This window comes from Melospiza melodia, chromosome 3 (assembly GCF_035770615.1).
Source record: "Melospiza melodia melodia isolate bMelMel2 chromosome 3, bMelMel2.pri, whole genome shotgun sequence".
Taxonomy (NCBI): Eukaryota; Metazoa; Chordata; class Aves; order Passeriformes; family Passerellidae; genus Melospiza; species Melospiza melodia.
This window is the reverse complement of record NC_086196.1, coordinates 46,306,261-46,321,164: the sequence shown is the minus strand read 5'-3', so window position 1 is coordinate 46,321,164 and position 14,904 is coordinate 46,306,261. Positions and strand designations below refer to the sequence as shown.

The following is a 14,904-nucleotide window of genomic DNA, read 5'->3' as shown; positions in this document are numbered from 1 at the left end:
TAATATTTTCAAACTAATATATTTTATCAAGCCTTTGTAGATGTTTTTGGCTAAACTCTAGCTATGATGCTAAGTAGATGAGCTATAGAGTGCTTGGTTATCACAGCCTCTGAGGCTGCCTGTCTAGGTTATGCCTAGTGTTAGATTAAACCTTTGTAAAATAGAGGAGGTCAAAAATGTTTCTGATCATACTTGCATGTTTATAAAATGTAGGATTTTGTAAATTACAGTCTGTATGGCTCTCCTATCACTACACTAAAGGTAAATTCATGTTACACTCATATGTGTCTTCCTAACAGTCATATTCTGCTTCTATGTACTAGAAATAACTTAGAAACAAACATTTTCAGAAGTAAGATATAGGGAAGATTTCTTTTACATTGTTATTTTCATTGGGTAAGGATTTCAGTACTATCTGTATCAACATATTTATACAAACTGGATGTAGAATTTTTGAAACATGGGGTTGAAGATGAGATGGTATTTTATGGCTGTATGTTAAAACAATATAGATTGCATGTTCTTGAACTTTGCGTATTTCCTGTGAACATCTGTATAATAGCCTGCACAAATTTGCATTTATTCCACTTGAGATATGCAAATCTGAAGTTTATTTTCAAATGCAAATTGTGCCTTGTTGAACACTATGCTCTGAGAATACAGAATACTTTCTGTTTCGAGGTGTCGTCCAGTTTGAGTACTTCTAACAGGATCAGCTTTAAGTACCTTGTGGATTGACTGGTTTTAAATTTCTTTTAGTTTTTGTGGCATGTTAAGGCATGTTATTTTTTTTCTTTTTTCTCAGGTTAGAGATGACAACAAAAGACAACACCCATGCTTAGTGGAGTTCTCCAAATTGCCGGAGCAGGAAAGAAATTATAACTTGCAAATGTCACTTGAAACACTGAAGTAAGTTTCTAGAACTTTTGAAATTTATAGTTAGAGTTTCCAGAATTATAAATTGATACGCGAATTAAAATTTGATGTGTAGGAGAGGGTAATAATATGCAAATGAGGGAGTGAGATACCTTAATGATTTATGTATTTGGCACTGAAAATGACTTTGATAGTCTTTTTAGAATTATTGTTGTAATGCTGATTGTGAAATGAAAATTCAGAGAGTTTTCATCTAGGATGAAATAGATCCAAGGTTTGGAAAAAAAAAACTTTGCTTCTTTGATTTTATTCAATTTAGTTTAATTCTTTCAATTTTCTTTATTGATAAAACACACTTTGACACTCAGCAGATATTTAAATTAGGAACTTTGCATTAGGACCCTTTGTTGCTATTTCTGTGTCAGTGTGCATGTTGCCACAGAACAAACAGCAGCAGGCATTCCCTCCTTTTGTGGATGAGTGGTTAGATGTGTGAATGTCATGGAAGCTCTCCAGTTGGAATGCTAGCAAATTTCAATGGGATGTTAAAGGGTTTGTTGAAGTAATCTAGTTTTGTGGTTTACAAGGGTACAATTCCTCACCTCTGCTTTTTCAATCAAGGAGTTGTGAGTTCTTACTTTGCTGTGAATTAATTGAAAAATCTATTAGTGTAAGTAATTTCTCCCATATGTAGGATTGCATGTAGCCAATGTGTAGAAATACTGATCAAACTGATAAATGCTTGACGGTAGATGTGGTTCTCCAGTCAGCCATACTTCTAATCTATTCTTTCTTTTTTTTTTCCTGTTAGATTATAGTTGCTTTTTACTATTCAGAGAGATTACAAAGGATGAATGTCTGCATGTGATTTTATTTTTCTGTGAAGATTGGCCTATATTAATATCCTTGCCATGTAAACTGATAGTGCAATATACTGTCCTAAGAAAAGGCCTTTATATGCTCATAGTGGAAAGCTATGTAGAACACCTCTTTTAGAACTTCTTGCAAATTTATTTTTAGGCCAGCTTCTCTGCACTATTTACTGATCTACCATTCCCACAGTAAATAAATTACTCAGTGTAAAACTGAGTACTTAGGATTGTATTTATGACCCTAAGTGCTAAACAGTTTCTGGAGGGATAGCTTGCCATTATTTAGAGGTAAAGCATTCAGAGAGAAATTGAACTGGAAGCAAGAAAATAAGTTCAAATTCAAATACGGGTAGATATTAGAATTAAAAGGAAAGTTTTTGAGCATTTCTCATCAGCAGAGCAATGTGCTAAGGATTCAGAATAGATTATTCCTTTTTAATGAAACTACAAAAGATGATGTCATTAGCTTCCACTATGGTTAGATATTTTCCTAGAATACTCTATGTAATACGGCTCAAACAGCAGAAAAATCATGCCCTCATAATTAAATGCACACTGCTGATGTTCCACTAAGTCTTGAACAAATTTAATGAGTCTGTAGATGATTATTGGTTCAGTATCCAATGCTTTTCTAATCTAATCCTGTAAAAAATTGCCAAGTTTTTGTTTTATAAGCATACAAGTTATGGATTACTCTTTTAAAATTAATTTTATTGCTTACTCGAGAAAAAGTCTTTCCATTAAATGGATAATATCCAAAATATAAAGCACTCAGTCCTTCAGTGGGTTTTAAAATGTATGCTTAGTGAACTAAGTCTTGCTTACCTCCTTGGATTAGTCCTTGTTATCTGATAAATGAAGTTCTAATTTTGTAGTATTGAGTTGTATTTATCACGTAGACATCTGTTGTGCAGAGATTTAGGACCCTCTTGCTCAGTTTGTTTCTACATGCTTGAAAATGTTGAAAAATCAGTGAACTAATCAGTTCTAGGTGATCCATAGATGATGATTTGAAGGCCTGTCTTGACTATTTCTTTACTAGATGTGTCTAATCTACTAGCTGTCAATCTTGATGGGGGGGGGAAAGGAAAGAAAATGTTATTTTAAAACTTCTAATAATTTTCGTTACAATTTGCATCAAATTGTATACTTGAAATAGTTGCAAAACATGGAGAATAATGCTGACTGTAATTTTGTTTTCCTTTGTGGTTTGTTGGCAGTTCTGCTGCCAGATGAGAGAGTTAGAAACCAAGGAAGATCTAAGTCATATTATCTGATACAACATTTATTTTCCATATACTGGGATCTTTGTTTATTTTAAGTAAGATTGAATACTTTTATGAGCTATAAAAATTACATACTGTAGGAAATGTCAAGATGCAAGAATTAGTTGCCTCTGAAAATGTCATAGAATTAAAATATGCTTGCTCATACTGTTTCTGCACGTGCTTATATATATGTTTTATAGTTTGGTCTTGTATATTTTTCTGCTTGTTCTTGCTTATTTTTTTGTGACTGACTTTCCCATTTCTGTGTGTTTACTCGGTCTTGTGTGATAATTACATCCACCATTGTGATGATGAGATCTACATTCAGCCACTTTTCATTTTCTTGCTTAGGTTTGAAGAGCTTTAATGGTTTTTCAGATTCTGCCAGTACAGTCTGTCATTTTATCCTCCTGTGGCAGTCTTATTTGAATTTGTTTTGTTTGGGTAGAGATAATTCCTGGCTTACATTACAGGAAAATTAGGGGTTCCGGAGGTTAGCTCCTCTGTAGTGCATTTCACTATTAGATATGTTCTCCTACTTATGCTGGTGATAGCTTTATAGGAATCATGTACTCTTTATGCCAGGTGAAATCTAGCTGCATGGTGTATTCTTAGCAGATAGTGTGTTTTGCAGGAAGGGGCCACTGGATATTTCCTCATTTCTGGCTTTACTGTCTAGTTTTAAATCAGGGTTCACAGTCCATAGGAGTAGGACTTACTTCATGTAGCTAGCACTAAAAATATGCTGCAAGAATCTCCTTGAAACAGATAATTCATCTGCCAAAAGAAATAATGTTAGAAGAGTATTTATGCTCTTTCCCCTCCAAGTCAGTTCAAGAGCAGTAAATATAGTTGAAGCATACTTCAACAAGAAAATATCATTTCAGCTAGTGGCAAGAACAAATAAAAACCTTGTTTGACACCTTTCTTCCACTTCAGGAAAATTTGGAATGGAGTCCAAGGTATTTACACCTGTGATTTCTTCTGTAATCAGTTTCTTTCAAAAATATAGTTATCACCCTCAGGTTTTGAGAAAATTCTCATCTGACTCCAAAGTTAAGACTGACTTTTGTCTGGGATTTCTATTAATTTCAATGTCAATATTTTATCAATGCACCTAGACTTAAAAAGACTATAAGCCAATATTGACTATAGATACAGGAACAAATAATTAATAATTTACTGAACAAATCCTGGAGACAAATGAGATTTTAAAATTTATGCTCATAAGCAGTGTGGCTATAAGGAAAGCAAGAACTCTGAAGTAATCAGAAACCAAATTAGTACCGTTGACCCTGTTTTAAGTTTATATAAATAGTGTTTGTTTTCTGAAATGACCTGAATTTTGCAGATTTAGGCCACAATGGGCTGGTTCAGTGACTCTGTAGTATAAGCATCATGGTAGGTACAAGACACACTGTCTAGATTGAATAAGTTGGCACTTTTGGCCTAATGCTTATCATGCCTTCTGCTGTAAATTCTGTCTTCAGAAGTGTGTTGTCTTAAAAACCCAGATCCGACTGAAATCTCAAAATAATGGCTTCTTTAGAATGAAGACATATTATAAGGATAAGTGATATTTATGCCTTTTTTTATTTTTATGGCTGTGATGTAAGTAATAAAACATAAAGATGTGGGTATGAAGCAGTATGAGTGAGTATGTAAGCACTATGAATATAAAGCAGAAATAATATTCAAAGGGCAATCTTCAAACTGATAGCTGATAGATTAAATATACTATATGATACTACACTTTGAAGTACCTTACTCATATTTTTGGAACATCTTGTGGCATTTTCTTAACACTATCAGAAAGCTTATTACATATACAAAAAGGCTGATCTTGATATTTTCATATTATACTATAATAATTTCCATAGATCTCATTTGTTTTATAGTGCCATTTGTAGGCACTATAGTGTGCCTATAAACAGTAGGAACTCTAAATATCAAATTATCAGTAATTATTATCTGATTTCTGTGTCCTAGAACCCTGCTTGCATTAGGCTGCCATGTTGGAATTGCTGATGAACGTGCTGAAGAAAAAGTGAAAAAAATGAAACTTCCAAAGAAGTAAGTTCAGTGTGTCTTCTTGTTAGGCAGTGTGAATTAAGTGTATTTTATTTTAACAATTCAATGTTTACGCTTTTAATTTTATTAGTTCTTGGGCCTGCATGCATGAATTCTCAGGAATTTTCAGCAATTTTCACATACCATAATTTACAATTTTTCTTCCAGGTGTTTGTCACCTAATGTGTAGACAAATTTTAGGGGTTTTTTTGCTATGTTGTAGTGTCTGACGTTCGCAGTTATTTATTTCCTTTATGTATTTTGTGTATCACAGAGGCTTTGTAAAGAATTTTACGGTAAATTTGCCAATGCATTTTACAGTGCTGCAGATATTTAAAGGTGACCCTTTTGAAAGTTCTCAAATGGCCATGACTTGATGTATAGAGAACTGGTACAATCACCTGACTTTTTTCCAAGTGGTCTTGAATGTTGGCATCAGCATTAGTAGGACGGGGCTTAGCCTGGTATGGTGTAGTGCCCTCCACTACCACAGCTCTGAAACCAGCTCCTATGGCCCAGCCAAGTTGCCCTGGCTTCTTAGCACCAGTATATGCACAGAGAGTTTGGGAATAAAGAACTTGGGATCTTGGACACAGCTGAGATAATGGAACTTTAGTTTCCTATGCCTGACAGCCTTATTGCCCAACATACACTTGAGCCCAGGGGATTAAGGAAGATTATATAATATGTAAGAAGTCAGAAAGGTAAATGCCACAGTTTTACTAGAAGAGAACTTCTGCATGATCTGTTATTCCTGAATTTAAGACAGTGACTTAGTTTCCTTGGCTATGACTCAGACCAATGGTAAGTGCTGCTTGCTGAGTTCCTGCCCCCAGTAGCAGCTCATTGCTCTTCGCAGGAATGTGTTGTGTGCAGAAACTGCTGTTCCTCTGGTATTGCATATCTCCATTATTCACTGCAATCCTTCACTGACCCATACCTTTGTGTTACGTGCAGTCCCTGAGGCCAGTGTAACAACCTCCAGCACATCCTAACTAAAGCACATCCTCTTTCTTCCTTTTGTGAGCCAAAAGCCTGTGCCTTATTCTGGCAAGATCCCTGCAGGCTTCTAGGTAATACTTTGCTACAAGGTAGCTGTAAGAACCTGGACCATCAAGTCTTTGGTATCTACCCTACTGCACAGATTTACATACCATTGATATTGCAGTTTCAGAATCCCTGATGTGGTGGCTTTGCCAGAATGAATGCAAATAAAAGCAGGGTATTATTTTAAGTTCCCCCCCCAAACTGTTCTTCTATTTCGGTATCCCAAAATAACTGTATATTTCTCAAAGAAGAAAAGATATCTAGGGCCTTCTGTATTTTTGTTCTGAATTTCCTGGGCAGAAGTATATGTGCATTTGCAAGATTGTTCAAGTGAATTAAATTTCCTGCTTTTGAAAAACTGCAGCCAAATCTCAAGTCTGAAGAAATTATACTTTCTAATATAAGAAGTCCAATAATGTTGAGACTTTTTAATTTCATTAACCATCATAACTGTAGGAACCTGAAGTCATACCATACATACAAAGTTAGAATTTTGATACCTCACATATAATGGATTGAAAAAACTAGCAAAAAGGAAAGGAACACATTGTGGCTGCATTCCTAAAAGGTTGTGCAGGGGAGTATGACTGGAAAGAGCACAGTAATTGCCAACCTGACAAGTGTGCTAATTCCATATGTTTCACTGTTTCTGTTACTGTCTTGTTTTACTCATCTCACTAAAGTGACTTCACAGAAACCTGATGAGAGGTAAACTGTGAGGGCAGTGAACTCCTGTGGGGGCTTGCTGTAATAGAAACCTGCAGATTGTGAACTATGTAGAGGGCTGATTTTGGAATGATGTTCTTGAATTGTTTTTTTTCTAGCTTAAACTTTTTCTTTTTATTGTGGTAATTTTGAAGGAAGATTCAACCTCCTATTTATAGATCTAATCCCTCTTAAATACCTGGTTGTTTTAAATTATTATTTTCAACAAATAATTTGTTTAACTGTGTTTTAAGATGGTTGTTACAGAAAAGAATTAATTAAGATTGGTAAAGTATTTGATTACTTTAGGCTATAAATGGGGATAAATACTGTTTAATTTTATGGGTTCTTCTCTGTCAGTACAAATAAAGAAAATTACAAAATTGTGTAGAAAATAATTGAGCAATTATTTAAGCTAGCCATTCTTTATACACCCCAGGGTGTAGAATTTCAATGAGAGAATGCTGTTGTTTGTTTTCCACAGACTCCTTTTGTTTCAACCAAAATAGCTTTGTATGCTGAAGGAGAAATAGAATCACTTAAGTTGGAAAAGACCTTTAATGCCTTATGTCCTCCATTGGAGGTTTGCTCATAAGTAAAGTAGGAGATTAAAGTAGGAGATTCCTATAATTAATGGGAAGGGAATAACTTTATAAAAGTAGCATTCTAGGAGTGTTAAAAAGTGAGGAAGCTGTCTTTCTCTTCTGAAGTCATGCTTAGATTTAGGCATTTGCTCCTGTGATTTGAAGGAGAGTTAAGGCATGAATTATTATGAAAACATTTTAAGGTGGATTTCAAAACTGGTCTTGAGTAGGCCATTTGACCTGCTCTGTCTCTTAGCATCCCTTTATGCAACAGGAAGAATCTATTTTCTTGTTTCAGTAGGAAGTAAATAGAATTTACTAAGTATTGTCATCTGCTCAGAGGTAGAAATAATATTGTTGATATAAGCATTTAGATAAACAGCATCTTAATCTACTACTTTGAATATGTGACATTACTAAAATAATTTAAGAACAATTTCAGTTTAGACCATTTTTCATAGCTTTCATTACCAGTTACTTTGTCCTATCACAATGCAATTAGCTTGAAACAGAATCAAATAAACAACAAATCAATAATCAAATTTAAATTATTATTCTTTATGTTCAAAGGCAGATATGATACTTACATAGATATGTTGCATAGATGTTATTTCTTTCTTTAGTGGTTTCTCTTACTTTTCAGCAAGAAAAAAAAAATAACTGCAAGTTCTGTTTTCATTCAACAGCTATCAGTTGTTGAGTGGATACAAGCCAGCACCCATGGATCTGAGTTTTATCAAACTGACCCCCTCTCAAGAAGCTATGGTGGATAAACTGGCAGAGAATGCTCACAATGTGTGGGCAAGGGACCGTATAAGGCAAGGCTGGACATATGGCATCCAGCAGGTAAGTGCTAACTTCAGACACTTTAAACAGCGCTTATCTATTGAGATATTTCACAGCCAAATGGAAGTAATGGTGACACACAGTCAGGAAAAAAACAGCTAGTGAATGCAAGTTTGTCAGCCAAAATAAAACCCCAACATAATTTAAAGCAATCTTGCTAAATAGCAGTATGAGACTCTTTTACAAGCAGTATTAAAAAACTTGGTGGTGTATTCTTGTATGCTATCTAAATCTCAGGGTGAGAAAATTGCATGCAGGAAGCTAACATGCTCCAGTATTTTAGGATATGTAAATATTGACTTTCACTAGGGGAATCATTTAAATGTTTGCAGTTCTGAGAATTGAATAATTTTGTTTATCCAGGAAAATAAGAATGTAAACTTCTAGTAATAACTTGGCTGATATGTTTTATTTTTGGCAGAAGACTTGAACTGAGAATAGTTAAGTCAGTCTCAAAGTTCCAGTCCTACTTTAGTTGTTCTGCTCCAGTGAATATGAATATTATTTGGTAGTTATCCCAATGTGTTACAAGGGAGGAGAGTAAGAATAAAATATAGTGGATTGCTAAAAGGAAAACTCAGGTTCTTTGGTTTCTTTAAAAACCATAAAACCAGTCAATTGGGTGTACCATGAGCCTAATTTAGCCTAATTTCCAATACATCTGTTTTCCCTTAAGATTTTCTAGTGTTTTTGTGATTGGTTGTGAATTTTATATACAGAAAGGTCTCTTCATTTGTGTTAATAAATGTGTGGTAGCATTTCAGAGTGAAAGTTTAGGACAATTTACCCTGGAGAAAAAAAGAGTTTTCATGGTTTTGTGCTGAGAATAATAGGTCATTATTTTTGCAAAAATGAGATAGAGCTGTTTTGTAGGTACATAACTTTTTTTCCTTATTTTTGACAAAAATTTGAGTTTTACATTTCAGTGCAACATATGTCAAATTTTGTTCCTCTACAGGACCAAGATTCATTTTATTTGCAGAACTTTTGTGTAAAATAATAAAATTATCTGGGTTTTTATATATTAAGCACCTCACCTTATCACATGCAGGTACGCTTATGTGGCAAAATATGCTGCATATCTGCATTTCAGTATTGTTCATTATAGTATCTTACTATGAAATTGTTGTGTTACTCTGTAAGCTATTTAGGAAATCTATGTTCTCTATTTGGGTCTAGACAGAAAGTGAGTCAATTCTTCTGTTTGCAGACTGGAATATATGTATAGTCTCTACTAGGAAAACACTGAAGATAATTCAGTGTTTGTGCAACTCCTCTGCTTTCCCCAGGATCAATTTTTTCCCTAATACTGCACCTTTAAGTAAGAGGTGGCCTTTTGAAGTGCTGTTAACATTTCTGATGGAGCATGAATCATGAAAAGTGTTGGAAGTGATGGTTTCCTGTTGTCAGGTAGGGGGAGAGGATTAATTTGAACTCAATATTTCAATCCTGTGTTTATGGAATCAGTGCACGATTCATTTCTAGAATGAAAAACTGAATGTTCAAAAGAAATATTTCTGATATATAGAAGAAGGCACTCAAGAATTTATACCATGTCTCCCATATTTTTTATTCTTCCAGAAGCCAATAATTTTCAATATAGGACCTTGCCAGCTGGGAGCTTTGAAACAAATGAAAGTTGGGAAATGGTTACAACTTGGATAGAAACTTGATATAGCCCAAAATTAAATTTAGTTTTGCAACAGAATTTATTGGTTAAGATAAAGTTAAGAAGTTTCTGGAATCAAATGCATCTCTTAGCTAATTATATTTCTAACTAGCTTTGGGAAAATCTAATCTTATGACTCACATCTAGCAAATTTTCTTAGATTTCGAAGACAGTTTAACCTACCCTTTGTATCTTTGAAAAAAAACCACAAATAATTTTGCCATATTTATTGAAGTGAATTTGTAGTTAAATTGCATGTTTTCTGAATTAGTGAGGTATTAGGTAGGAAAGTCATATATATAAGCCATATATAAATGGCGATGTCTAAGATTTTCCCAGTGTTACCGAATTGGGAATAATACATAAAAGATGTGTGGGTGGCAATGAAAAAATGTCTCCTTTACATTTTCACAATATTTTTATTATAAACTGCCTCTATGTATGTTTTGGTGTGCCTGTTGATATAGAAGGTTTTGCATTTGACAAAGTGTGATGTGATAGCCATAAATCATTAGTTTTATTGTGGTTCCCAAAAGGCAGTGGAGTTGCTCAAGGCCACAACTTGGGTTTTAAAAAACACCCCAAAACCCCAAAAAACATTGATCAGACAAATCTAGTATGGGATATAACCTAAAAGTAAACACTTCAGAAGAATCGTGAAGTCTGTTCTATGTTCTCAGTATGTTCTTAGGGAAAGAGACTAAACTCATTGTTGAACTTAAAATGTTGTAGTCCTGTGAGGAGACATTTTTGAGCCTTACTAGGAGAGAGCAGAGGGGAAAAAGGAGAGGACTCTGATCTACTAGCTGAACAGCTCTCTGTATTTTATCTACTGACTCCTAAGATAGTTTCCTGAGGGAAACTCTGGGAACTCTGGCCTTCCCTAGGCTCCCTTCCTAATAAATGTTCTACTTGCTGGATGATGAATTTTAACATGAAAATTAAATCTCTGCTTACTTATTAAAATTTATAGTCTGGTGTGAGAAAACTCATGGCAACTAGAGGTTTTGTTTAAAACCCCTTAGCCTTCTAATTACTGAGTGGTATATCAGCCATTTTTCAAGAGTTTCAAAAGATTGACTCCATAGTCTCAAAGATGTGTGTCTAGACAAATAGGATTTACATATCTACATCCATTCTGATGGCCAAGGACAAGTTTTTTGTATAAAAGCGTTATTGGAATGGTAACCCCTAGTTAAATTTTCAGATATTTTTAAGCAGTCGGTGTGTATCAATCTCTGATACACACTCTGATACTCACTCTTTTGACTTCCAGGTTATACTCTGAAAGAGTCTAAGGCAAATGCTTCTGCTCTAAATCTTGACTAGGCTTGGGTATATATGATGAATATTTAACTGCTCTTCCTTATCAAGACAAAGACAGGTATGGGCATGCAGAGAAGAGTCTGCAGAATTTAAAACTAAAAAGCTTAAGTGCCTATGAAACTGATCACATTTGGAGCTGGAAAGACACTTAATTGGGAGTTTTGCAGTCCTGAGTGCTTATGCTTTAAACATCCAAGAATTTTTTTACTGACTAAAGACTTTTGTGTGCTGAGTTGTGCACTGTTGTTGAGAATGCAGTGTAGTGGTGTGGTGAGCAGTGTCATAGTTATGCTTTCAGCAGAATATGATTGTAAATGTGGACAAGAGCTCAGAAATATTCATGACCTTCAGGAAGCAGATTTACAAGGTCAACAGTATACTTTACTCCCTAATTCCTACCAGACAAGTTACCACCGTCTCATGGATAATTAAACAGGTAGATGATGACCTTTTTCAATAATAGTATGTCTTGCAGAAGGTGCTGTGCTTTGGATATTGATGTTGATTTGTTCTTAATTCTGTAATCTTTCTCTTTTCAAATATTTCTTTTTCTTCTGGAAAATAGACCAACAGCTGAGTTTCAGGAGTTCTTACAATACACAGATAACAAATACCATTTATTAAAACCCATGAGAAGAGAGCAGAAGGGCAAGATGCTCCTTTCTGGGTGCAGTGCAGGGATGCCTCTCATTTAGCTGTCATATATATCACATGGCAAGCTGCTTGCTCTAGGTTATCCACATTGGAGTCTGCGTGACTCCAATGTATTTATTTCATGGGCTACATTTTGTCACCCCCTCATATTACTGTGACATGTTTTGGTACTGGAGTGATACAGTGACATGATGTTTTGCTGTACAATACTATAAACAGATCTTGCAGAGCTGTAAAGTAGTTTCTTAGGGGAAAGAAGCTTACAGATGCTTTAAAGTAGATGAACCAATCACTGGGAAATATATTATGGACAGCAATCGTGCTGTGGCTGTAGGATGAATTGAATAATCTAGTAGGTCTGTTCGGTATGAGAGCCTCATCATTTTGGGATTATATAAAATGAAAAAATTAAAGGGATGCTCTCAAGTAGTTAAAGGATAAACTATTTCTTTCTTTAAAATCTGTTGAGGAAAATGCCTTCCAACTTCCAGATTTTTTTCCTCTTTCTAAATCCATTACTGCTTGTCAGGCTTTTTTCTTAACAAGATATAACAAATTACATTTTTTGCATGACTATATACAGTACTTTTGTTCTGCTACTGCAAAGCCAGCCAGGAGAAGGAGCACAAGTTACCTAACAAATCTTGTTCCCAGAACTGTCCTGACAGCTGTGATGACACTGATCCCAAACAAGTATTTTTTGGTAGCACAGACTCATAGTTGCTCCATGAAGGGAGAAAGTAGAAGCGAAACAGGTAGGAAAAACATGTATTTCTGCTTAAACACATTCAGTAGCAAAAGTAAGTGGAAATACAGGCAGAAAAAGCAGTATGAAAATACTTGACAGTGTCCCTTTAAGGGAGAACATGATTACCTGCAAGTTGGTAGTCTTGGAACTGGGGAAATGGTAAATGTACAAGGACAGATACAGGAGTTAGATCCAGGCAAAAAAGCAATATAGCCTTGCTGTAAGTGAATTAAAATAATCTCATTTGTGCTACGAGAGAAGGCTTTTTTTTATTTTTTACTTTTATGGATTTTGATATTAAGTCCTGTTGTAAGTACATGAGTTTTTTCATTTGGTTACTTTTAAGGAATTTTTCATAACAAGATAATGAAAAACAATCTAATGGAAAATATTCAGAACTCATATAAGTTTATCCATGAATTGAGGGTATATTTTGGAATATCCCTGATCTTAGTGTATTTTTGACATTCATAAAACTGTGATTTTATGCATACAGGAGAATCCCAACATCCATATGAGTAAGGGAAAGACAGAAAAGAAAAGAGTCGAGCTTAGAGATAAGAAAGCACATGACAATAATTTAAAATACATTGCCTGCCTCGTCCCTTTTCCTGAATACATGACACCTAGATCTCCCCACTGATTGCAGAGAACGCAGGCAAAGATTCTTTCACATTTTGCTTATATACATTGCCACATATCCTGATAGCTTAATCAAAGGTTACCTTGCTTTTTCTTTGTATTGCATTGTGGTCTGGCTAGAAAAGCCAACAATCAGAAACTCCATTTATACTGAAAAAAGAAAAAGTATTAAAAATCTCACAGGTTTAACAATTGTTTATAAATATTGGCAACTTAAAATTTTCCTTCTGCTCTGTGAAAAACATCTTAAAAAAGATGCTCTGAAGTTCCTGTCCTAGAATAGTCAGGTGGTATTGCTAAACAATTATATGAAATCTTCTCTTTGGCCCAAAAATGAAAGACATTTTGACCTTTTAAAGTCAAGTTCTTATTTTTCCAGATGTATGGAAAGTATATGGCATCATTAATTAAGATCAGGTGTTGGTCCTCTCAGGCTGCCTAAGGCTGCAATGCAGAAGAGGCATTGTTCTGGAAAGTCAGACTGGGTGAAATATGCATGCGTGGGAAAAATCAAGTTGTTGCTTATTTTTTCATTAAATATATATAAAGCCAGCATCTTGTCCTTGTAAAAACCACTTATGTTACCTCAATTTGACATTTTACATGATTTATACTGATATATTAGTTCCTTCCATTTATAGTCAGGGCACATTCTGCTAGGCATTCCATATGGCTATGGTTCTCAGTGAAGATGGCAGAAGCTGTGCATGTATTACTAAGGATACACATACTTCCAAGGTTAGAACTCAGCTGCTAGTTGTATTCCAGGTGAGGAATACAACCTCTCCTTTGTTTAGGTGCATTTGGATTATTAACATTGCTAAGAATATGGCTTTGTTGTGCTTCTGGACTTTGAAAATTGCTTTTTTAGTAAATACCAATTTAGAATTTTATTTTTCCTTTTTTATAATTTTTTATTTTCATGATTTCTGGTTGAGCATGAGCTGCTAAGATAGGTGTGGAAAAGCTAGCCCTCTGGCTAGCAAGGCATGAAAGGTATGTGCCAGATCCTGCTGGCAGTGCCCGTGCTGCACACGCACATGGTGGCTCACTGGTTTTCTGGCAGCACTGCTGGCAAACCTGCCCTGTAGCATTTGTTGTAGCAATTGCTCAGAAATCTTTGTGATAGTGAGAGGTGTGGATATTTGGTGTCGGTAGAGATCTGACAGCAAGCAGAATCAATTCACAGCTGTGGAATGAGGGCTTGCTAATGGTGCAAAGGGAACTGAGAAAACAGCAGCACATCTGTCTCACTGGACATGTGCTGAAATACATTTGTTATGTGCTTGTAGCTTAACAGCCTTGCTTATGAGAACAAAATCATTTCAGTACCACACAGAATATGTATCTGTACAGCTCTTATACTTTAAATCACAAAATATGGGCTCCTAAGAAATTATCATATTTTTTCTTCATTCTTCCTACTATGTTTTAACTTTTCAGTCTTTTCCCATCTTTCTTTCAGTTTAGCATATGTTTCTGGTGACTTTTTGTTTCCTTTAGTGGTCTCTGCTATTCCTGAACTTCTTAGAGATTTGGGAAGGTCCAGGTGTGCACAGCTTTGCAATACATTATTTATAGCTCTGAAAACTACATT

General features: G+C 35.0%; 1 protein-coding gene across 10 annotated transcripts in view; it reads left to right on the top strand.

Annotated features, from left to right (window-relative positions):
- RYR2 (ryanodine receptor 2) overlaps positions 1-14,904 on the top strand; it is a 381,629-nt gene that overhangs the window by 217,262 nt on the left and 149,463 nt on the right. For all 10 annotated transcript variants that reach the window (XM_063151586.1, XM_063151578.1, XM_063151584.1 and 7 more), the window contains 3 exons: positions 806-909; positions 5,006-5,089; positions 8,109-8,268. In XM_063151586.1, the coding sequence (XP_063007656.1) occupies positions 806-909; positions 5,006-5,089; positions 8,109-8,268 (348 nt within the window). The remainder of the gene's footprint in view (positions 1-805; positions 910-5,005; positions 5,090-8,108; positions 8,269-14,904) is intronic.